This window comes from Volvox carteri (genome assembly GCF_000143455.1).
Source record: "Volvox carteri f. nagariensis unplaced genomic scaffold VOLCAscaffold_63, whole genome shotgun sequence".
In the NCBI taxonomy this organism is placed as follows: Eukaryota; Viridiplantae; Chlorophyta; class Chlorophyceae; order Chlamydomonadales; family Volvocaceae; genus Volvox; species Volvox carteri.
In genome coordinates this window covers 629,766-651,758 of record NW_003307606.1, presented here as the reverse complement: position 1 = coordinate 651,758, position 21,993 = coordinate 629,766, and the positions used below count along the sequence as shown (strand labels likewise).

The following is a 21,993-nucleotide window of genomic DNA, read 5'->3' as shown; positions in this document are numbered from 1 at the left end:
CCTGCTGCTGGTCCCTACCCTGGCGGAGGTGCTCATTTCCCTCCTCCTCACCGCCAGCTGGTGCAGCTCATGGCCGGTGCGGCCGCAGCAGCGGCCCTTGGCACGACGAAGCTGCTGGCCTTGAGCTCCTGCACGATTGCGCCATCGCACTTGGAAGTCGACCTCCATGCGGAGCGTACCCCGACCAAAGTCCTTCTTGCACGAATCCTCAAGGCCGTTTTCTCCGTCGCTACTCGTTGCTACTCGTGCGAAGTCCTTACCGGGAAAAGTTGCCAATCAGTCATGGAGCCAGGGGCAGAAGCACCCCGTCCCCCAGCCGCTGGGCCACCGCGGCCAAAACCATTAGGTACAACAGCGGGATTCTTTGCTGACATTTTGCCCCGCCTGTCGTAGAGTAAAACGACGGGGACGGAGGGCTGTTGATGCCGCTGTTATTGTCACTAATGTTGGCCCTGCAGCTGCTACTGCTGGTGCCCCTGTCATCACAACTCGGGATCGAGCCTGGGGGTGGTTGGCGATCGCCGGCCGTATTACTACCCTTGCTACTTCCATCTGTGGCAGTATCGTTTCCTGTGCTGCTGCCATCGGCGCCTTTGCTGTCCGACGAGCTACTGCCGCCACCGACGACGACAGAGGGACCACGTCTGACGCCGGGAGGGCCGTTCTCAGTGCCCCGAATGCCTCCAAAGGACTTCTTCCCAGGCGGCGAGTATGACACCTGCGCGCTCGGCAAATACAGCAACCGTGCCGCGCGTGCGTAGTCCAACAGTACGGTACCCGAACTTGCTGATGCCAGGAAGTACAGCACCGAACCGTCAGCGGGCAGCTGGCTCCGAAAGTACGACGTATCGCCCACCGTCGCCGCCGTGCCAACCATTGGCAGGTGTTCGTAACCGGTGCTGCTGACCAGATCCCACAATTCCGCAACCACATTAATCCCGAAACACGACTGGCAGGCGCGGTACTGCGGCACGCCGTGGAAGGCGTCGTGTAGGCAGGAAGTGAGGGCGGCGATATTGGGACACATACCCGAAATGAGGAAAAGCCGCTGAGGTCCAATGATGACCGCATCGCCGCCACCAACACTGCTGCCAGCCTGAAAAGTAAGGGTGGCGCTCATGTGCTCTGCGCTGATCACCAAGCGACTGAGTTGAGCAGAAGAGGAGTTGAGATTGCGGAATTGGATGGCCAGGGCCTGGCCAGGCTGCAGCTGCATCCGGACGCCGTTTAGGAGGCTCAGGCTGCAGGGCGTGACATGATGTGCAGTGCGTGGATTGATGAACAGCATGCAGGTTGGGAGCAAAGGGGATCGGTTAAGAGTGAGACCAGAGGGACGAGAAGGTACTATTGGTGGGTATGGGGGATCAGGAGCCGGGGTGTGACTTTGCTTGGCTCCCTAGCAGTTCTCCGCAAATTGCCTTTGCCCGGAAGCACTTTCACCCACATCCTGGCTGGGGACAGCCTTACCCGCAGGTGTCCGGCTCAGGATACTCGATGTCGCAATCCAAAATCTGGATGCTGGATATGCCGGGGTAGGGGGGAATCCTTGGACAAAAGATTGGCGGTGGACTTGGGGCACGGGGAGGAGGACTGGGCGGCTTTGCCGGATTGTCTGGAAGCGAAGGCGGTGTTTCTGGTTGCTGTGGTTTCCATGGGTATGCTGGTAAATAGGGTTGCGAAGCAGCGCCACGTTGCTGACTTTTGCCATCGTCGACCGAGTCGTCGCACCATCCCCAGCTCAGGAAGATGAAAACAATTGATAAAATGGAGACTATGTATGATTTGCGGCGCTGCCTGCTGCGCGAGCACAGAGCTATGCATAAGCGATGCATAAAAAAATCGCGAACCGTACAACTGTGACATGAATGCTCAGCTTGAACTGCACATTTGGGCAATGTAAGCTAAAGGACTAACAGAGAAACATGTATTACCCCTAGGGCCTGACAAGTATGATACTTGTGCAGTGACAATCACTGCTGCAGATAGATCTTCTCTTCTGCAGCAGAAAGCCATCACATCCACAGCCGTTTTACAAGTTACCTTTTGCAGGAAGCGGTTTCACTCATTGGACCGACCAATGACCGATATACGGCAGCGACACGGAAGAAACCATACGTCCTATTAAAGATCTGGCATACTGCAACTGCAACCTGCAAATCCCTCTGCTCTCAGTTGACGACACCTACGTAGGAATATGTCTGACGCATCACAAGTTGTTGTCCACACGCTTATAAGCCCTTTCACAGTCTATCCACATTTCGCAAAATGTCCCTTTCTCAGCTCAGCACCGGGTTCCGCTCAGAACGCACCCAAATCCTCGGCACATGCAAACACACATCCACAACCCAGACAATCGGCAATCACGCCCTGGCATCCAATCCATCCCAGGTAAAACACAGCCCCCCGGTAAATTACACCTTGTCCCACAGCTGCAGCGAAACGGGGCAATCAATGAAAGTAGCCATCACATCCCTCCCCTTTTGGCAACGTAAGCAATCCCCCCAGCACTCGCCTTCCACCGCACTTTCCCCAATCCTAAATGAATTTCATGCCCACACGCCGCACGTGCTTCATGCTGAAGTATTGCAGCACCGCTACCATCGAACCGACGGCGCCAAAGAACCGCAACGCGGGTACATCGCACATGGCCAGCGGCAGCACACATACGGGCGCCGCCACCAGCAGCGCCGTGCCCCAGGACTCGGCTCGCAGCGTCCACAGATAGCGCAGGAAGATGATATGGTGCGGCACCGCCAGGGCTGCGGTTTAGGGGTTGTCATTGCCACAGTCGTAGTTGGTGGAGGCACCATGCAGGGTGCGAGTGCGGAACGGGTTTGGGCAGTGCCGAGAGATGCGAGCACGCCAGGGGCACGCCAGGCTTCCACCCGGCGAGGTGGGCAACCCAAGGGTATTCGATACGTCACCCTATCGCAATACCTAATCCCGGGTAGAGATCCTACAGAAATCAGCCATCCAGTCCACCTTCCCTCCCACCACATGACCCCGAACCCGGTCCGCTCTCAACCCACCTGCCAATCCCAACTCCTTGAGCAAATACAGCGCGGGTGGCAGGCCAACAGCGGCCGCTGCCGCCCCTCCGCCCACCAGCACATCCGTGACGGCCTGCACAACCCCAGTCAGCAGCAGGTAGGCGCTGATGGCCAGCTGGGGGGGGCAGTAGCGCTGCCGCTCGGACAGACCTGGCAGGATGAGTACGTCCTGGCAGGGGACGGTGAAGAGCGACGGGGGGGAGAAGGGGCAGGTGAATAACAAGAAGGGTGTACAAGCGGAGGACAGACGGGTGGGCGCTACGAGAGGCAAGGGGACACGGGGCCCCACCCTCACCTGACTTAGCAGCAGCAGTATGGGCGCCAGCATGAAGATCGCTTCCGGTGCCCCCAGGCCGCCGTTGAGGAAGCAATTGAGTGCCAGCCCCAGCCCCAACGCCGCCAGCGTCAACAAGTTGCCCAGCGTGGGGACCCAGGCCAGGCCCTCCTGTGCCAGCCGCTGCAGCGCCAGTGCGCCCGCGCCCTCCATTTTGAGCATGGCACAATAGTTGGTGAAGACGGCCGACGGCACCAGGCCACACAGCAGGTCGGAGGGGGAGATGCCGAAGGAGGGCTGGGCGCCGCCATGTGCGGCAGCGGAGGCGCTGCCGCCGTTAGCATGGTCTGAAACAGGGCAGGTCGAGGCGGAGGAGGAGGGCGGGGGGAAGGGCGGGGTGCAAAGCCGCCAACGTGACTTTCTAGAAGGTTTCAATCTTGGCCGCATAGATAGCCTCGGGATGTATCAAGAAGTGTATATTAAAACGGCAGCGCACTGCTGAATTGTGATGGCCATAGCAGCGACCACAGCAGCAGCCACAGGTATACGAACCCCCTATATACAGACAACACGGACACATGCACCACGAGTTTGGGTATGAGGGCCGGCATTTAAATAGGATCCCCATTCAAGGTTACGGACTTCCGCCCGATTGCTGGCCAAGCACGCCGGGCCACTCACCACGTCCCGCAGCTGCGGCAGCAGCACGGCGCCTCAGTGCTGAGGTCATCTTAAGTTTGAGCGCAAAGGCCATGAGCAGGGCGTGGGAGGCGATCACGGCCAGCAGCGCAGCCTTTGTGGCTCGGAAGATCTCCCGCTCAACCTGGAATTTGATGTGTACAGTAGAGGATTGGGGGCCCCATTGAAGATCAAATAAGCGACTCTGACTGGAACTGTAAAGATGATAAGGGTGGTATTCGGGACAGAGGTGAGGGAGAGGAAGAGGCGAGGGGTTAAGAGGCCCAGGGACAGGAGGCATGGCCAGGACGGGTATACGTGTAACTCCCTTTCCCCCCTCCCCAATCTCCGCTCCCCCTCTCACCTGCACCTTGCTATCCGGGAAGAGGCGGCTGTTGGCCCTTTCCATGGGCACCGGCAGCTCCGCATGCAGCAGCAGAGCGAGACCCGAGCAGCTGCCCCACAGCAGCCCCAGAGCGGGCAGGGCCACCGGGCCGCCCGCGCGGGGCAGGGACATCATAACCACAAACACCACTGCCACCACGCTTGCAGCCATCACCAGGATCTGCGATCACGGCATAACAACGGAAAAACGAATTTAAAGGCGGGCTTGCGAAATGGTGTAAAAGGAGACCAGGACACCACAGAGAGATAAGAGTTATTAGTTGAAAGTGTGCCATGGCGGGCAATGTCAACTAGATGGAAGCACTGAGAAGAGGAACAGGGAGGGAGAGCTGGGAGGGAGGGGAGGGGAAACGGGAAAACGCAACGTCAAGGCCTGAGACCCTCTTTTCCACCACCCCACTGTTGCACTGGAAACCTCTAGGACAAGGCAGTGACAGCTTACCTGCAGGGGCAACTGGCTAGGTAACAGCTCCAGGGCCGTGTACCCCCCCACCAGCAGCCCAGCTACGCCCGCCAGTGCCAGCCGGCCCACCACCGTAAGGCGGCGAGGGGAGGACACCACTCCCGCGGGCCCCGATCCTCCCGTGGTGGCCAGACAGGCAACCACCGCGGCGATGAGCAACCAGCGGGGCCAGTGCTCCCTCCTGCTCAGACCCCGGCCCCAGACCTCCACGTCCTCAGCGCTGTGCATGGGCACATGGCGCTCGTCCCACAGACGCGGGCACAGCGACAGCGGCAGTCGAGGGCAGCGTGCACCGCCAGCCAGCGGCAGCGGCGGCTGCAGCAGCACCAGCAAGGTGCCTACCAGGGCCAACGCTGCGGCACCGCGCGCCACAGGGCCGCCACCGCCGTAGCAGTGGCTCGCCAGAGGCACCAGTGCTGCCGCCAGCGTCAGTGCCAGACAGCCCAGCAGCAGCCCTTCCGTCGGACGCGCAGAAATAAAAAACTGCACCACATCGAACACGGCAAAGCGCGCCAGCGCCACGCACACCACCACGGACGCCACGTGCACCAGACCCTGCCACGGTGCGAGCCGCAGCCGGCGGGGCCGAGATGGCCCCGTCGAGCCCGTCGCTGCCGTAAGCGCCTGCGGCTCTGCCGCCACTGCTAGCAGCGCTCCGCCGGCTGCGCCGGCGGGCGTGTTGAGAATCCAGGAGGGGCCGTGGAAAAAGTACGGCGCGATGGTAGCGCCCAGTAGCAGCGCGGCCGCGACGACCAGGTTGCCCTCGGGAATGACGAGCATGGAGGCCTTTGCGCCGTACAGGGTGTACAACAGCCAGGAGGCCAGAGGGGTGAGGCGACCGCGGCCAGTGAGCAGGCGGGCAACGGCCATGCCCACCAGGGAGGTAGCCACAACCAAATACCCTGTGATAGGGGTTACGGGTGGGGGAGGGGGAGGGGAATCGCGGATCAGGGATAAGCAGTCCAACGAAAATCCCCCTCAGCATTCCCTAGGGGCTGAGTGAAGGGAAAGGATGTGAAACGTGAGAGGAGAGTCGCAACGTCTTCGCTGGGAGAATGACGAGGCAGGTGTGGATAGCGCCAGGAGACAGGGATGTCGTTCGCCCCATGCAGGTGCGCAAATAAGCCTCTAAACCGGTCCAACCTGACATGAAAACAGCCTTGGGTGCCTTTTCTGACGCAGCTGATGTGTTATGGCAGGTGAGGCGTCCAGGCGCAATTTACAGTAAGCAAGTCGAAGCGCCACCCCAGCCACAGCCCACAGGTGATCTCATGCTGGTGATTTGCGGGGCTGATCCCACCCAGCTTTGCAGTTTCCACCCGTATGGACCTCGCGCAACCCCTACCCTCTTCATCGGCCGTATGCCTTTTCTCCTGAACTTCTCCTCTCCAGCCACCCCCCCCATCCCCCACCTGGATACATGGGCTCCGGCGCCCCGTCCTGGTTCCCTGCGTCATACAGCCGCTCCTCCATAACACACAACAGCACTGCCTGCATCACCAGCAGCCCGCCAACGACGTGCGCGTTCATCTGCAATACGGGGAATACGGGCGGGTTCGGGATGATGCAGGGCTGAGGGGCCGAGGGGACAGCGGATGTGAACATTCCAACACGGTGCTAGCCAGCGAGCCTAAAAAAAGCCCTCTTTCTCCTGATGGCCCTCTCGACGTGTAAGAGCCGGACGGCTCCCTGGGCCCTGTGCACTCCGTCCTTGCCCTCCCTTTCCTCGCTCCTTTGAATGTCACCAGTTGACAATCTCCTTCTTGCATGTGATGCCCTCGCTCCCTTCCTTCCTGGGAACCCTCCCGCCCATTCGATCCGCCCCGAACTGCCCGCCTACCCTTGCAATGACCAGCCCCGGCACGGTGAGCGCGGGCACCAGTGCCGCCAACGCCAGTTTGCAAATGGTGTGCAGCTGCATGCCTGACACCAGGATATTGAGAAACCAGAAGTGATGCCGCATGAACCACACGCCTGAGGTTGGGTGCGGGGGGGGGGCGCGCGCGAGAGGGGGTGCGCAAATGGAAAAATGTTGGACCGAGGAAGGGGTGAGTGATGATAGCGGGTGGAAAACTGGAATTCAGAGTGCACTGACATAACAGGGTGGCCATCACTGCAGGAAAGGGTTGAGGCGGGAAAGATATGGGAGGCGGGTGTGGCAGCGGAGGGTGGCGGGGCGAGGGCAGTGAGCAGGCAGAGGTTTCATGGATTGAAGAGGGGGCTTCTTCACCCTCGCCCACCGCCCAGGCTCCCAGAACCGTGCCTCCTGTTTAAGTAATGCGGAAATTTACGGCACCTGCGGTGTGGACAACAATCCCCCCGTCTGGTGGGACGCCTCAGCACGCGACAGGGCGCCTTCCACGCAGTGCCGTTCGCCTGCACCACCCGCGCATGGTTCGCGTGTCATTCTCTCAGCCGCAATGGTCCTGTACTTCCCTTCCACGCTCCCCTTCGAAATTCCCCGTACTGCTCACATGTCAGGAAGGCTCCCACCACGAAGACCAGGTACTCCCTCAGGCTGCGGCTGTCATAATAGAACAGCGACAGTCCACATGCGGCCAGCAAAGGAGCCGGCAGCCAGGCGAAGGGCACGCCGGCTGCGAGCGAGCCTGGTTTGCAGGGAAAGAGGGATGGTAAGGAAATGCATTTACAGTTGGGATCCAGCTGCAAAGGTACCAGGAAAGGAGCGAGGCTAGGTAAAAGCCGCAGAAGGAAATTCCGCAAAGGGGTGACGGGATGCGCACAGGTACATTCCCGGTTCCCGCAACCGCAAAAGGGTATGTTACGGCGATAGGACCTACACATGGCACATAACCTGCCATTGCCTATCCATCCTAGACCACCACAGTCTGACGAGCGGCCCCTTCCTTCAAACGCTGAGACCCAAGGTCACCATCCCAGAGGTAACATTAAGAAGTGGCTCCATGGGGCTGCGCTGTCAGTTCGCCACGCATCCCAGGAACCCCCCACTCCACACACCCCGCCCAGCCCGCCCAACAGCCATTACACCCGCACACGCCTCCGCCTGTCGGCCCGAATTTGCCGTGCCAATGCACCCACCCGCCGTGGTGCACAGCAGCAGGAAGCAGCCCGCCACCGTCACGTCCACAGTCGCTCCCAATGCGCCCGTCAGATGCAGCAGCAGCACTGCCGCACATCCGAACAGCGCAAACGTCACCGCAAGCCAGTTCCAAGGCGGTGGTAGCTGAATGTATTGGCCAAAGCCGTGGAACACCACGCGCCCCTCAAAGCCTACCAACGCCACCAGCAGTGCCCCCGCAATGATTGTCTTGCGGAGGAAGCCCGCTAGCCCGCGCGAAGGCGTGGCGATGTACGGCGTGGAACCGTACGATGGGCCGTCCGTGGCGGCGGAGCCGGTGGCGCCGCCGCGGCCGGCGTTGACTGGTGCAGGCATGGCCGGTGCCAGCCACCACATCCCGCCTGGCAGCAGTGCCAGGCAGAGCGGCATGCCACCAGCGAGCAGCAGCACCGAGTAGAGATGCAGCGGAAAGGTGAGCACGATCCAGTGTACGGCGGCATACGTAGCGACAGGTAGGAAAACCACCAGCGCGGCCATGAGGACGCCGTCGGCCCGGGTCTGCACCACGGCCTCAGGGCCCACCGCGGGGCCACCACCCAGGGCGGCGGGTCCAGCCTTAACCTGCCGGGTGAGAGTTGAGGTGGGCGTGAGAAGCAGGAGGACAGACCAGTCCAGGCACGTTGACAAAATGACGGTAAAACCAAGACCGTGGGGGTCATAGCCGTGGGCGCGAAACTCCAATGCATGCGCAACAAGAAAGCGTTTATGCCGTTTATGTTATGTTATGTTATGTGTGCGATAAGTGTTATCGCCTAGCAGGAGGCCATGCAAATGAGGCGGCTTGGAACTGGGTTTTGGCAGTGGTTTTGGGTATTGCTGTTTGCGGGCATTGCACGTGGCATGGCTTTGCAGCGATGGGATGCCCTGGACAGGCTCCTGCAGCAGCGTCCCATAATCTGGGGGCCCAAGCCCCAGATGCACGCGCTTCTTTGTGCCGCCCACTATGGCATTAGACGCTCAAGCCTGCAAACGCTAAGCTTTAGCAACTGCAGCAGCTGCAGAGGCAGCCACCACTGCTGCCAGGCCCACAATCCCAGTACTCAGCAACCCAGAGGAACTCACGTTGTAAAAGGACGACATAAGCGGCCGGCCAAGCATGTAGTAAAGCGCCACCAGTACGATTGCCAGATAGTATGGCACATCCGAGTACGGCACAAAGGTCGCCAAGCCCAGGCAATGGATTACTGCTGCCAGTGGCAGCGACGCCGTCAGGACGCAGCGCTCAAAGTAGATGGCGGCTGCGGGATACTGCATTTGCAGCCACTTGAACTGCAAGGAGGCCCACATGCCGGTGAGGATCGACAGGAACAGCATCGCGAAGATCATGCAGATTTGCAGGATCACCGGCGCATCGGAACTGGTAAGCAGCGACACCGTGAATGCTACGTTGGCGCACGCTAATGTCAGCCAGGCGCCCGAAAAAGCGCCTTCTCGATATTGTAGCGCGTCCATTAGGTACACGACCATGGCGCCGATGGTAAGACAGGATAAAACACTGACGCCACCGATGATAGCCACAGTCAGCAGGCAGGGCAGGAGCGCCAGCGCCACGCGGCCGTTGTATTTGAAGTCCGCGGGGGTAAACCGCGTTATTGGAGCTGCCGGCGCTGCACTGGCGCCGGCCACAGTGTAGTAGCTGGTGGACATGGCTGCGGACACTGCTAGGGTGGGGCTGGCTGGGCTGCAGCAGCGGGGACACGCAGCTGTACCTGGGAAGGTATTCCGGTCGCAAGTTCAGCTAAGAACTGATTGTAGTGAAACAATAAATGAGTTTGGATTGATCGGCCGTGTAGGGTGGCCAACCCAGGGCTGGAGAACGGTCGAAGCGGGCAACCAATGATCTCCGCGTGCGAGGCAAAACCAGCTGCGAGTCCCGGCAAGTAGACGTGTCACACTTAAGATTCAGCATGCGTTTCCTGAACGGTTACGTAGCCGAGGATTCCACGGTCGGCGACCACGGACTGTTACTGCCAGGGCCCCATTCCAAATCCAACTCCACAGGAAGCGTTATTGCGTGCTCTATTATATGCAGATAGGACCAAGAGACCTCGATGTGTGCCTGGGCCTTGAACACTGAAAACTTTCGACAGGATCGAGTTCGAAAAACTGGGAAATGTCCTATCCAGGTTAATGCTATCCTGAACTACGCTTTAACGATCATGGAAAACGAATACGCGGAAACGTTGCTGTGTTCCGTCACAGTTTACAGTCGGTTGATGTTGTACCGTACTAGCCATAAGGTATAACCGCAGAACTAGAGCCGTAAGCAAGAAAATTGTTTTGTAATCATACATATTCTGCATCGGATTAGCCTGGCACATCTTGGATTAACGTGCTGATGCAAATCACTACACTGAGTGAAAGCCCCCTGGGACGCAACGCCGCTGACACGGCTTCTGTGCTTCAAATTAGAACGAGATAGTGTCTCGCGTATGTCGTAGGCTTCAAGCTCAATTTTCAGCGGGAATCACTTGTGTTGCTGTGGGTACAGGCGGCGCTGCACCCATCATAAGCAGCAGCCGTCGGTTAGTAAAGCGCTGCGAGCATGTCATCCGATAAGGAATGGATGTTCTGCCCCAAATCGGGCTACCTCCTCAGCCTGGACCCGCAGCGACAAGTCGCTGCATGCCAAGTCTCCGGCTACGAGCGTAGCCTCGCAGGTAACTCTTCCCCTAAGCCGCTACTGCGCAAGCGCCATCACCCTACAGTCCTTCCACCTAATCTCCCACAATTCCCCTCCGCTGGTGACGTCTCGAAACTCAACCTCCGCGATTCCGGAGTTTTGCCGTAGCAAGCTCCCACCGGCATCCTGCATACCTTGCTGAGTTACAAGCTCTCCCCCTCCCCAGAGCTTTCTGCTGTCAAGGTTGTTCTCCGAACCGATATGGAGGACTACCGCCGCCGCTTTGCCTTGGAGCCGCTGGTCAAGAGCGTGGAGGACGAGGAGCTCCTCAAAGGCCGGAAGAGGGCCACGGTAGGGTTGCGTGGAACAGAGGGACGGGTCAACAAAGGAAGAAAACAGGCCGTGGAATGAGACCGGCGGGCGGGGAGGCGGGGCTTGCCGCTAAGGGGAGGCCCCGTGGAAAGAGGCTGCGGGGCCCGAGCAGGTAGCAGAGGGAATGCGCAGACGCAGCGTCCCGGGGCTGGCGGGGCGGATGTACCGATGGGGAAAGTGAACGGGATGGTGATAGAGTGGATGGGGAGCGGCAGGACGAAAGGGCGGATGAGGATGTCGCAATGTGGGGTTGATAAACAAGGTGCGTCGTTGAGGCGGGCGCAACGCGATATGGAGCCGGGCAAGTCTCCAGGGAGGAGGTGCAGTAAAAGAGGTCTTGTATAGGTTTGTGGGCGCCGCTTCGGCCTTGGGTTGGTCCCGCAGGTACGCGTACAGGCACCCCAGTGCCCAGGAGGCCGTCTCAAAGCACACCTTCCGCCGCCTCGTGCTTACATGCCCAGCCTTCACCTCGTTTTGCACCCCTCCAAGGGTTCGCCTGGTGCTCGCGGTCGTAATGCAACCGCGTTTTTCGAACGATTGCTGTTTGCTCGTTCCCCAGGTGGATGAGCCATGTCCCAAGTGCCAGCACCGGCCGATGGAGTACTACACGATGCAGCTGCGCTCCGCGGATGAGGGACAGACCGTGTTTTACGAGTGCCGGAAATGCGGGTGAGGACGTGCGAGTCTGAGGCGTGTTTTGCGCGAACTCTGTTTCTATGCTGACCGCCATTGTGCACATGGGTGTCATCCAAAGGGAACAAATCGCTATGTGAGTCAAAGCACGCGGCGAGCAAGGAAGGAAGGAAATTCAAGCCCATCTTTCCTCTCGGCGTTTTCCGTCCGCTGCTCTATCGGGATGTGATGGAAGTCAGGCCTATCACCCGAATCCACTATCTTGCCTGCCGCCACCATTACCACCAGCACCGCTGCACTCTCTGAGCCACGCCCGCAGCCACTGCTTCTTCCCTTGTCACCTGCACCACGGACTTGTGGTCTCCAGCACCCACCTCCTAACCTCTGCAAACACCGTAACCCAGAATGTTCAATTGATCCGTATCCATATCCGTGTTTTCGTCCGTTTCCCCTGCGTCATGGAATTCGTTTTGCCTAACCGTCCTCATGTTCACACCGCTATCCCGCTGGGCCCCCTGCCCCCCTACAGCTACAAGTACTCACAGAACACCTGAGCGCGCACACGCACTCGGCCAGGTGGTGCGCTCGCGGACCATGCGGTTGACTTCTGGGACTCTGATACGGAGTTATGGAGCACGCTTATGGCCGTGCATGTCCGGGAATCGCCCGGCCTTGGCGCACAGTGCGCATAGGCTCGTTGGGCTGCTTGGCTCGCTCGCCGAGCTTAAGCTAGGAAGTCATGCGTATGCATGAACGTAAGGAATAACGTGTCAGGCACATTAAGGATTTTATGAACGATTGGCTTTGGAGCTCTCTTTCTACGCCTGCTCGGTTATGTTATTACCGCTGCGCTCGCGTGTGGCGCGTGCGGGCTTGTTATTTAAGATATTGTTTTACTTGCATCAAGGAAATTAAATTATTATAAATTTATCCGTAATTTTTCGCTGAACGTCCTTGGCAGTCGCAACTGCCAATTACCAATTACGAATACGGCAGTTTGGGAGGGAATTTCAGCGGTTGCTGACCAGTAAGGTCTAGGACGGGTTGAGGCCAGGGAAGGGAAAGACAACCGGATTCTTTCCTAACCCTAATGAATCCCGGCAATGGGAATGAAGGCAGGAATATTAGTTTTACAGTGGAGCAAGAAGAGGAACCGTACGACAACGTCCACACGCATAATCCGGATTGGCGGCCGACCAGGAGCATCCTGGTTTCTGCGTAGAGAGCGGCAGAGCCCAGTCCAGGAGGGTTAAGGAAAGCAACCCCGGGATAGACATGTATAGCGAATACGACCCAACCTGCCAAATCAACCGGCTCGAGAGATCCAAATATGGACTCCCAACCAACTTCAACCGTCTGCAAACTGCCTCCGTGCGGAGATCTCCGTGCAGCAACCGGGCAAATCAGAGACGCGTTCTGCGCTGTACGGGTTAAGGAAAGGGATTGACAACCAGCAAATTATCTCTGTTGCGGGCTGGAGGAAACTGGTCGCGAATTGTCTACCTTGCTGCTGCGGCGCTGTGCGATCCGTAACTGCCACGAAGAAGACGAACAGCGCATTGCGAGAACGGCTACCTTGCGCCGCAAGCTAAGCCTTGAAGCGTTGCAATTATGGGCGTGTTGAAATTTGAGCTACCAATCATATGGCGCACAGGCCGCTCGGCTGGGACCATGGTGATGAACCTTACAGCTGTAAAAGTGCGGGCAGTTACGTCGCTGCCCTCGCCAGGTTATAACCCCAGCATTCAAGGCAGCTAATCTTGTGTACATGCAGACTGGTGAGCATATGAGCTGTGTGCCAAGTAAAGGCGTAGAGATGTTCCTGCAAGATTGCCGGACTCTGAATGCCGGAAAGCTTAGTAATATTCAGCGGTTGGTGCCGTACACGTCCCAATTCATTCCAACCTCACAAGGAACCAGCATAGTGGTTGTAAATATCATTAAATACAGCATGACAGGTTATGAACATTGAGACAACTGTGTTCCTGATGCTGAAACACTATGTGCCAGGCCCTGCTGAGCTCAGGGTGGGTGGGTTACATTTGACCCGTGGGACAGGCATCATTACTGCTCTTATTTACGCGTAGAAGGTTCCAGGTTATGCATATTACTTTTTATGGTAATTATAGGCGCTATATGCGAGCCAGTCCAGGGCCCGTGATAACCAAACGACTCTCCAGAGCAGGTGTACAGAAGCAACCGGCTGCCGCCATGGCAAACTTCAGGGCCTTCCTGGATCATTTTACCAACAAAACTGTAGGACAAAGCTTCTCGCCATTGTTTTTTTCCATTCCTGTAGTCAGGAAACCAAACAACCCTGTGCCAGGTCGCCCACAACTGCTGGCTACATGGCCCAAGACTACACAGATCACTGTAAAGATGAAGGTAGAATACATTCTGAACTTGAAGCATTGCTTTTAACGCCATTACCGATATTGCCGTAGGGCCGTACGGGGGGGCCCAAATTTGTCCCATTTGGTCCAGGACGACTAAGAGTTATATAATGCATACCTACTCTCTATGCCGTGTGCTTAGTAGTCTTTCTTTCTGAAGCACAGTCCCTTCTCGCAGCCATCTCACTCAGACCAGCTTCACTGTGGCGCGGCTACCGGACAAAAGGACAGGGTGGGATGGCGTCTTTGCGCATGGAGAAACCATCGTTGCAGCACTCTTCCAGTGAGGAGCAACGCATGAGGTCGGTGTTACAGACCATTCGGCAACGCTCACGGAAGGCCACTCCAAACGTTTTTGCCTTGTCGTGCGCATAGAGACATCACTTCTAGATGCCTCGCGCTTCCTAGGATGACCAACGCCGCGAATTTTTCTCGGCCTGCCCGTCGCAATGAGCATCAACGACTCTTCTATTGTTCGTCTTTGTGATCGATAGGCTCGTCATTTTTGTTGACGAGGGGACATACAGCAGCTTGGGGCGCTTTGGGATGCTGGTGCCTCATTGTTGAGGGACATCGCGGATTTTTTAGACCCGAAGGCGGTTGTGACCCGAAGCGCGGGACGGCGCGCCGCTTCTTGCAGGCTGCCGATATCTTCGCGCTGTTTGGGGAATCAAATTAATCGCATCATGAGGTTGTCACTTGCCGCGCAATGTCTCATTCTCCTTACGGCAAAGAAAGAAAACAAGGTGCCGACTGGGGCGGCCCAACCGACCAGGGGTAGCGAACGCCGTGCTTGAACGCGCGCGCCTATACGTTTCCAAATGCACATTTTTTTCATTTTGGTCTCAAATTCAGGGAGTTCATTTCTTGCCGTTCTTCCGAGCCTGCTGCCCCTCCAATTAGGCCCTGTTTTTTTGCGAAATGCGGCTACCAGAACTGTAGCAGCAACCGTCGCAACTTTCGCCCCGTCTTTCTCCCTTCAGGCGCCGTTCCAACGTCTTCTCTTTGCCACCAGAAATCCTACATCTTATCTTCTCGGAGACTTTTGCAACAGACGCCTGTGCGGTGCAGCGGTTGCGAAGCGTCGATCGCGCATGGAATGCCCTTGCAAACGGCCTCGTCACGGGGCTCAGAGTTGCGCCAACGCCAGCGCCATTCGAGCTTGCCGCGCGCCTTCCCAACATAAAAATGATTATCATCGATCCTTCCGACACCCAAGCCGCAAGCGGCGCCAAACTCGCAGCTCTTCTTGCGCAATTATCCTCGTTGCCGGCCCTGGCGCGTCTTTCCATCCACGCCATCTGCTCGGCCGCCACAGCAGCCCTCACCAACCTCAGCCGCATCAGCCGCCTTGAATCCCTGGACCTATCCCGCTGCGATCTATCAGACCTTCCGCCTTCAGTCCTCGAACTGCAAAAACTCGAGGCTCTACGAGCCGCGGATTGCGGACTTTCTCGCCTAGGCGACCTGGGCGCCCTCGCCGCCTGCCTGCGCTGCCTCGACCTCAGCGGCAACAAGTTGACAAAGCTACCGGATGGCCTCTCGCGCCTCAGCCGTCTGACGTCCCTCAACGTGAGCAACAACAAGCTGTCAAGCGAGGTGCTAGTGCCCGAGCTGGGTGCTCTTCGGGAGTTGGCTGATCTTGACGTCGGCGGAAACAGGTGTGTGGGCCCCGGAGGGGCCCCGGGTGTGTGTCGCGCTTGCGTATAGGTTTTCATGGCTAAGCTGCCTGAACGCGCGAGCGCTTCGTGTGTTGTGCGCTGGTCTTCCTTCGTTTTCGATTTTCGGTTTCTTTTTGTCTCTTGTTGTAGGCATCTCTTAAGAGCACACACGAGGCGTCCATGGCCTCCATGAAATGTATGCTAGTCGGGGCTGTCGGGGCTGGTACCGTGAAATGCGCCTTCGAAAGCAGCAGCCATTTTGTGTAAAATATGCAAAACTTTAATACCTACAAAATTTAGATATGGCTTACAATCGATGTACACGTATATACTACTGGAGTGGACAGATTTCCTGATTTGAAATATTGATTTGATGCAGCCAAAGAGGAATTCCCTCTTCGCGTCGGATATCCTATCCCCGCTCTCGTCCTATTTTTCGCAATACCGCCTTCCGTTTTCTGGGTCGCAGTCTGGGTGTACTGCCAGGCTGTCTCCCGTGCCTCACGGCGCTCACCCGACTGGACGCGTCCGACTGTGACCTGGCCGCCCTGGGGGGGTCCGGACTTGAGCTGCTCACAGGTGCGACAGGCGAGCGGTAGGGCCTTGGCGGGCGGGGGAGATGGAGCAATTGGCAATTACAATGTGGCTTAAGGGTTTCACCGTTGTATGATGCCTTTTTTTATTTTAATCGTGTGAGATGTTTCTATTGTGCGGCAGGTCTGCCCCCTCCTCTCCCTGCGTGCGGGAGGGGGCCCAGGGGACGGTAATAAGGAGCGCCATCCAACAGCAGGGACAGCCTTCCGCACTGGAATGCGCTGTTGTCTTGGTGTTGTTGCTGCTGCTGCTAGTGCTAGTGCTAGTGCTAGTGCTAGTGCTAGTGCTAGTGTTTTAATTCGGTCAACAGGGCCGCGATGAAAACTGCATGTCGCGATGTACAAGTACGCTGTCCATCAGGCAAAACAAAAAATTGTTTTTGCACGCGCGCCTTGCGCCTTGCGTTGAGCTTGCGAAATTGTACTCTGCCAAAAAAGGTATCCCCAAATTTTATCCTAGCAGCCAACCCAAACATCTTCACGGAAATGCCCCAATGAAAATCTTGTACGCGTGTTGCCGTTGCTGCATACTCTGCCATTTCGCGGGAGAAAGGTCTTCGCCAGCTCAACCTAAGTGGCAACTGGCGTCTGGGGCACTGCACGCCAGTCGTCACCGAGCTGACTCAACTGACACAGGTGCGTGGGATTTCCGTCTATTATCCTTATTATAACTCACACAGTGCCGTACCTGTCGTACCCATCCTACTCATTGGACGCCCCGACACGTTCAAGACTAACACCATTGCCGCTCCCCCGCCGCTGTGTTTTCCTCTCCCAAGCTGGACGTGTCGGGTTGCGGGCTGGTGGGACTCCCTGTCGTACTGGGCTCTGCGACCCAGCTTCTGCAACTGCACCTCTCTGCCAACGACCTGCAACAGGTGCGGACAGGCACAGGATGCAGCCCCCCGTGGGGGCCCTTTTAAACACACTTAACAGTAAAGACAAAACACCAAAACACCTGAGAAGAAGCAGCCCCTAGGACGCACACCGAAGGATGTACGAGGGCGACGAACACTGTACGAGGATCGAGCTGGCAGGACCCTGTTGGGGGGGTGGATGAAGAGAGGGGGCGTAGCAGGACACCGGGGGCAGCTTGACCGGACTGCCCTGCGCACTACTGGGTTTTGCATGTCTCTGTGGAGTTGTGTAACGGGTTCTATGGATCACGGTTGGGATGCATGGCGTGTTGGAAGCACCCCTTGCGCTTCCCTTAGCCCCGCCTCCCGCGCCCCCATGTCCCCCCGCACCTCTCCCGCACCTCTGCCCTCCCTCCCTCCCTCCCGCCTCCCCCTGACTACTCAGGTGCCCGAGTGCGTGTCCCGCCTCACCCGGCTCCGGTCGCTGCATCTGGACTTCAACTCCCTGTCAGTCCTGCCCTCCTTCCTGGCGGCCCTCTCCGCCCTCACCTCCCTGGACCTCAGCGGCAACTCCCTGACCGACCTGCCCGCCAGCATGAGCCGACTGACGGCCCTGAGGCACCTCACGCTGGCCAGCAATGCACTGGAGAGGGTGGGTGGGGCGACTGAGGGCGAGGGTGGGATGGGAGGATGAGGGACATGGGAAAAGAGAAGCGAAGAGGGGCGTGGCGGTCTGTCGCGGTTGGGCGGCACCTCCGCGCCCCCTCTTGGTGTTACTGCCCTCCCTGTCTGTACACCTGTGTGGGCCCCCCCCCGGGGCTTTCTAAACCCCGACCCTCTGTCCTATCGGCCCGTCTTACCGAACCACTCACCCACCTGCCCGCTAGCTCGACGTACCACCTGCACCCTGTCACTTTAAAACATACACACGCACACAGACAGACAGACAGACAGACACAAGCACACACGCGCCCTAGCTCGCGTCCACATAGCCATCCGCTTTGCGGTGCAGGTTCCCGACTGCGTGGCGAACATGACAACTCTGCAGGTGAGCTCGGGCTCGTGCGCCCAGAGGGGACGTCCAGCGTGTGTACGTATGCACTTATGTATGTGTATGGTTATATATGCTCGGGGGAATGCGGCACGCAGCATGCAGAAGGCTACAGGGGGCGCCTGCCTGGGCGAGTAGTGCCCTTACGGTCCTTAGCGGTTGATCCGGTACTCACCGTGAGAAACAACCCCAACCCCCCTCTCCGCCGCCTGCACTGCTCTGCGGCTAAGTTGAACTCCTCCCCTCGCACAGCGGCCCACTGCTACCCACGACTGACTACAAACCAACTCAACCACTCAACCGTCCGCTCATTCACCCAACCACCCGCCCGCCCACGGGGCCACCCCCGCCACCCCCTTGGCGTTTCCGCTCATGCCCAGGAGCTGGACCTCTCCTGCAACCGGCTAGCTGCCCTCCCCGTCGCCCTGTGCTGCTCCTTGCCTTCCCTGGACTTCCTCTCCCTCGCCGGCAACTGCCTGACCCGGCTGCCCCCGGAGATCAGCCGCCTGTGCCGCCTCACCTGGCTCGATGTGGCGGACAACCGGCTGGACGGTCTGCCCGGGACATTGGCGGACATGGAGGGCCTGTTGGTGCTCAAGCTGCGGGGGAACTGCCTGGTGTCGCCCCGGCCGCCGGCGTTTAAGCGGTGGATGGCGCGTATGCGTTGCAGGGCGGCTGCCGCAGCCAGTGCAACTGCGGCGGTGGACGCAGCGGCCTGGGGGTTGTCGATGTCGGGATCTTGGTCGGTGAGGGTAGCGGCGGCGGCGGCGGCGGTGCCGTGTGCGCCCAGTGAGCGGGCGCGAGCGGCGGCCGCGGCGGACCTGGAGGCGGAGTACGAGGATGAGGAGGATGGCAGCGAGAGCGGGGGCAGTGGTGGGGGTGCGGGTGAGGAGGAGGGCGAAGACGAGGAGGAGGAAGAAGGAGAAGAAGACGAGAACGGCGATGTGGTGATGGCAGTGGCGGAGGCGGAGGCGGCAGGGCTGGGTGAAGGGTGGGATGACGGCGAGGAGCCGTTGGCTGGCGGCGGTGTTCATGGGGTCCATGGGGATGAGGGAGGCGCGCAGGTGGCGGGTGTTGGGGGTGGGGGTGGCTTGGGGCTGGGAGATGCAGCTTCAGAAGATGATGCGGATTCGGACAGCGACGGCGACAATCAGGGTGGGGATGAAGACGATGATATTGTCATCGGCGGCGACAGCGACAGCGAGGGGTCCGAGGCGGAAGGAGTCAGCGAGGAGGGCGATGGTGGAGGTGAGGGTGGTGCCGGTGAGGGAGAGGAGGACTTGGGGGTAGTGGCAGGAGGAGCGGAGCAGGCGGAAGGGGAGGAAGAGGACGAGGAGGGCGGATCAGATGGAAGCGAAGATGAAGAAAATGGCGGGGAGGAAGAGGCGGAGGTGGGGCCTGAGGCCGAGGGGGCAGCGGCTGCAGGAGGCCAGGTACATCACCCTGGGCACGCTGCGGCTGGGGCTGCTGCTGCGATGGCGGTGGAGATGGAAGGGGAGGAAGCGGGGGACCCTTGGCGAGGCTGGGAGAGCGCTTCTGCTGCATGGTTGGGGGAGGAAGTGGAGTGCGGCCGGCGGCGGAAAGCTAGCTGGTGGCTTTGAATCGCCAGATTGCATAGACAGAAAGTTCCAAACGGCCAGACGAATTTCGGTGAAAGATGATTGATGAAAATTTGTCGTTGTTTTGCTGTTTGTTGGCTCGTATTTTTCTTTTTTTACCCCGGGGGAAAAGGACCCAACGCGCTGTGGAGATACAGCGAAACGGAACAAGAACGGTCGATCGTGCCGCTTTAGCATAAAGCTGTTCCGGTTATTGAACAAACAAGACAACGAATGGACGGAGGGGCCCTCTCCCGAACAAACGATTTGATATTTGAGGGTAATATGGTGACGATGTGGGGGAGAAGATATGCAGGCGGTTTCTGTGTGGCGCTGAAAACGGGAGACTAATAAAGAGGTGTGTGTGTGTGTATGTGTATGTGTGCAACGCTGACACACAAGTCGTTGTTTGTCGAGTTGAGCACCTTGGGGTGGGTAATCAGAACACATATGGCGATATGTGTGTGTGAACTGCACACACACTGCCGCCTGTCCGTCTGTCTTTTTTGTCTCTTTCTTGTTGAGCGACTGGACGCAATACCGTGCGGCGTTGTGGATGGCTGACGACGTGGTGTATACGCGGAAATAAGACAATGTCTCTGCCGACTACTCGACACTGCACGGCGTGACACAGTTGCATATCGTAACCTTACTTTGGGGGGTGACTGACTGACCGACTGACCAACCTTAACCGAGCATATCTAAAAATCTATTTTACATGAGTTGCCGTGTTGTTCCATAAATTGGTGCTCTATATCCTCTGAAATTACTTCATTCAGAAGTGCGTACGGTAATGCGTGTGTCTCGACGGGAATCTCTGGCTCTCTGCATTCTTCCGATTCTGTGTTTTCACATGCTGAACTGGGCGGGGGGAGTGCGTGTGCGGTATATAATATGCAAACGTTGCCCGTATGTGTGCCTGTTTGCAATTTGGGGGCCACTTCTTTCACACGTGCCAATCGACATCAACGGCTGTTATCTCGGCAGCAGCTCTCTTTATCTAGCTACTTATGTATGTGTGTATGTATCTCGACCACATGTTTGACCGAGGAGCCTTAATGCATTCCAAGAGCAGTTGGCCAGCCCTGAATCCCGACGGACAGGCAAGGACTAACCCCCAGGATGAATCCCTCCACGGAGGAGGGGTGTCTCACGGGGTGCACATGTATGTATGTGTGTGTGCCCATGTTACCTGATTCACTTCATTGCTGTCTGTATTGAACCTCGTCGGACACTCAGCTACGTTTCGGACGTCGTCGTACTTTGTAGTTGGTGATGGTGCTTCCACCACGAACAACTTTCCTTCTCAGGGCGGCAACCAGTGCTCGGCCACGTTCTGGAGTGGGTTGGGGAGAGAGGGAGGAGGACTCGAGGCTGGTGGAGACATGTATGCGACTTGGTGCACGTGTATGTATGTATGTATGTATGTGTGTGTATGCTCCGGAAGACGGCGCTACGCGTGAACGTGCATGTGAGCTTTTGTGTATGCGCAGGTTTGTGTGTATGTATGTCTGCATCCTCACAGGGAAAGCATCACTCACATCGCAGCACTGGTGTATATATTCCATGTGCATGACACGGTACGAATGTGACGTACATCACATGAGATACGTTGTCAACACAGTAGTAGTTATATGTATCTGTTTCTTTCCTATTTGACGTCGTTGGCGCCCCTCAGGGCACGGATGGGCTCATGTTAGTAGCAATAACCCCAGAACTCCACACATACACATACGTACGTAGCTAAAAGCCTGGTCCGTCTGCCTCCAGGCGCGTGCATATATGCATGTAAATCATTGTCCATTCGCAGGAAGTTCTGGGAGCCCGGTGGTGGGAGGTTCTACCGGTAGCTAGCGACCTCGCCAATGCGAAGTCGGATACGGATTCAGCGCTTGTCAGCGATTGCCCTGGAGTTTCAGGTCTTGGGGAGGGCTTCCACAGCGAGGGTGTCCCCCGGGCACACAAGGTATACGGCCCTCCACAGTCCAAGCGTGTCATCCACTTTGTGGCTCAGCAGCAATGCAGCACGTCGTTTGGAGAAAGTGACCGAGAACCAACGTCAACTTCTCCAACCCACGTCAACAATCGCAACCACAAAAACGCAACGAAACATAATCACTGCTTGGACCTCCAATTATAAAAACCATTAAAAAAACATTTTTCATTTCGCAGTACCCTTCCTCCCCATCAACGACACCTCCTGCAGCCCAGAAGTCATCTCACAGAACAACCAAACGCCCCC

General features: G+C 57.9%; 4 protein-coding genes across 4 annotated transcripts; 2 read left to right on the top strand and 2 right to left on the bottom strand.

Annotated features, from left to right (window-relative positions):
* Positions 1–280: 280 nt before the first annotated feature.
* On the bottom strand, positions 281–4,519 carry VOLCADRAFT_107353 (uncharacterized protein; the record flags this gene model as incomplete). Its single annotated transcript, XM_002956608.1, has 7 exons — positions 281–1,241; positions 1,468–1,511; positions 2,566–2,759; positions 3,030–3,219; positions 3,346–3,671; positions 4,006–4,147; positions 4,367–4,519. The coding sequence occupies 7 exons, from the start codon at positions 4,517–4,519 to the stop codon at positions 281–283; spliced, it is 2,010 nt and encodes a 669-aa protein (XP_002956654.1).
* A 178-nt stretch (positions 4,520–4,697) lies between these two features.
* On the bottom strand, positions 4,698–9,617 carry VOLCADRAFT_97706 (uncharacterized protein; the record flags this gene model as incomplete). The annotated part of the gene is made up of 7 exons (XM_002956607.1): positions 4,698–4,736; positions 4,850–5,772; positions 6,283–6,442; positions 6,711–6,844; positions 7,345–7,479; positions 7,931–8,531; positions 9,033–9,617. 7 exons carry the CDS (start codon positions 9,615–9,617, stop codon positions 4,698–4,700), a joined length of 2,577 nt encoding a protein of 858 aa, XP_002956653.1.
* Positions 9,618–10,262: 645 nt separating this feature from the next.
* VOLCADRAFT_107352 (uncharacterized protein) lies at positions 10,263–12,527 on the top strand. Its single transcript, XM_002956656.1, has 4 exons — positions 10,263–10,630; positions 10,820–10,944; positions 11,525–11,634; positions 12,128–12,527. Exons 1-4 carry the CDS (start codon positions 10,516–10,518, stop codon positions 12,150–12,152), a joined length of 375 nt encoding a protein of 124 aa, XP_002956702.1. The 5' UTR covers positions 10,263–10,515; the 3' UTR covers positions 12,153–12,527.
* Positions 12,528–13,599: 1,072 nt separating this feature from the next.
* On the top strand, positions 13,600–21,993 carry VOLCADRAFT_107351 (uncharacterized protein; the record flags this gene model as incomplete). Its single annotated transcript, XM_002956655.1, has 9 exons — positions 13,600–13,625; positions 14,975–15,652; positions 16,122–16,231; positions 16,799–16,881; positions 17,025–17,123; positions 17,548–17,754; positions 18,115–18,150; positions 18,534–19,586; positions 21,562–21,993. The coding sequence occupies 9 exons, from the start codon at positions 13,600–13,602 to the stop codon at positions 21,889–21,891; spliced, it is 2,622 nt and encodes an 873-aa protein (XP_002956701.1). The 3' UTR covers positions 21,892–21,993.

Excerpts from the sequence above, each read along its gene's own strand:
- VOLCADRAFT_107352 (XM_002956656.1), top strand. The coding sequence starts at position 10,516 with ATGTCATCCGATAAGGAATGGATGTTCTGCCCCAAATCGGGCTACCTC. Across the intron at positions 10,945-11,524 it reads AAGGCCGGAAGAGGGCCACG|GTGGATGAGCCATGTCCCAA; the intron begins GTAGGGTTGCGT and ends CTCGTTCCCCAG. Across the intron at positions 11,635-12,127 it reads TACGAGTGCCGGAAATGCGG|CTACAAGTACTCACAGAACA; the intron begins GTGAGGACGTGC and ends GCCCCCCTACAG.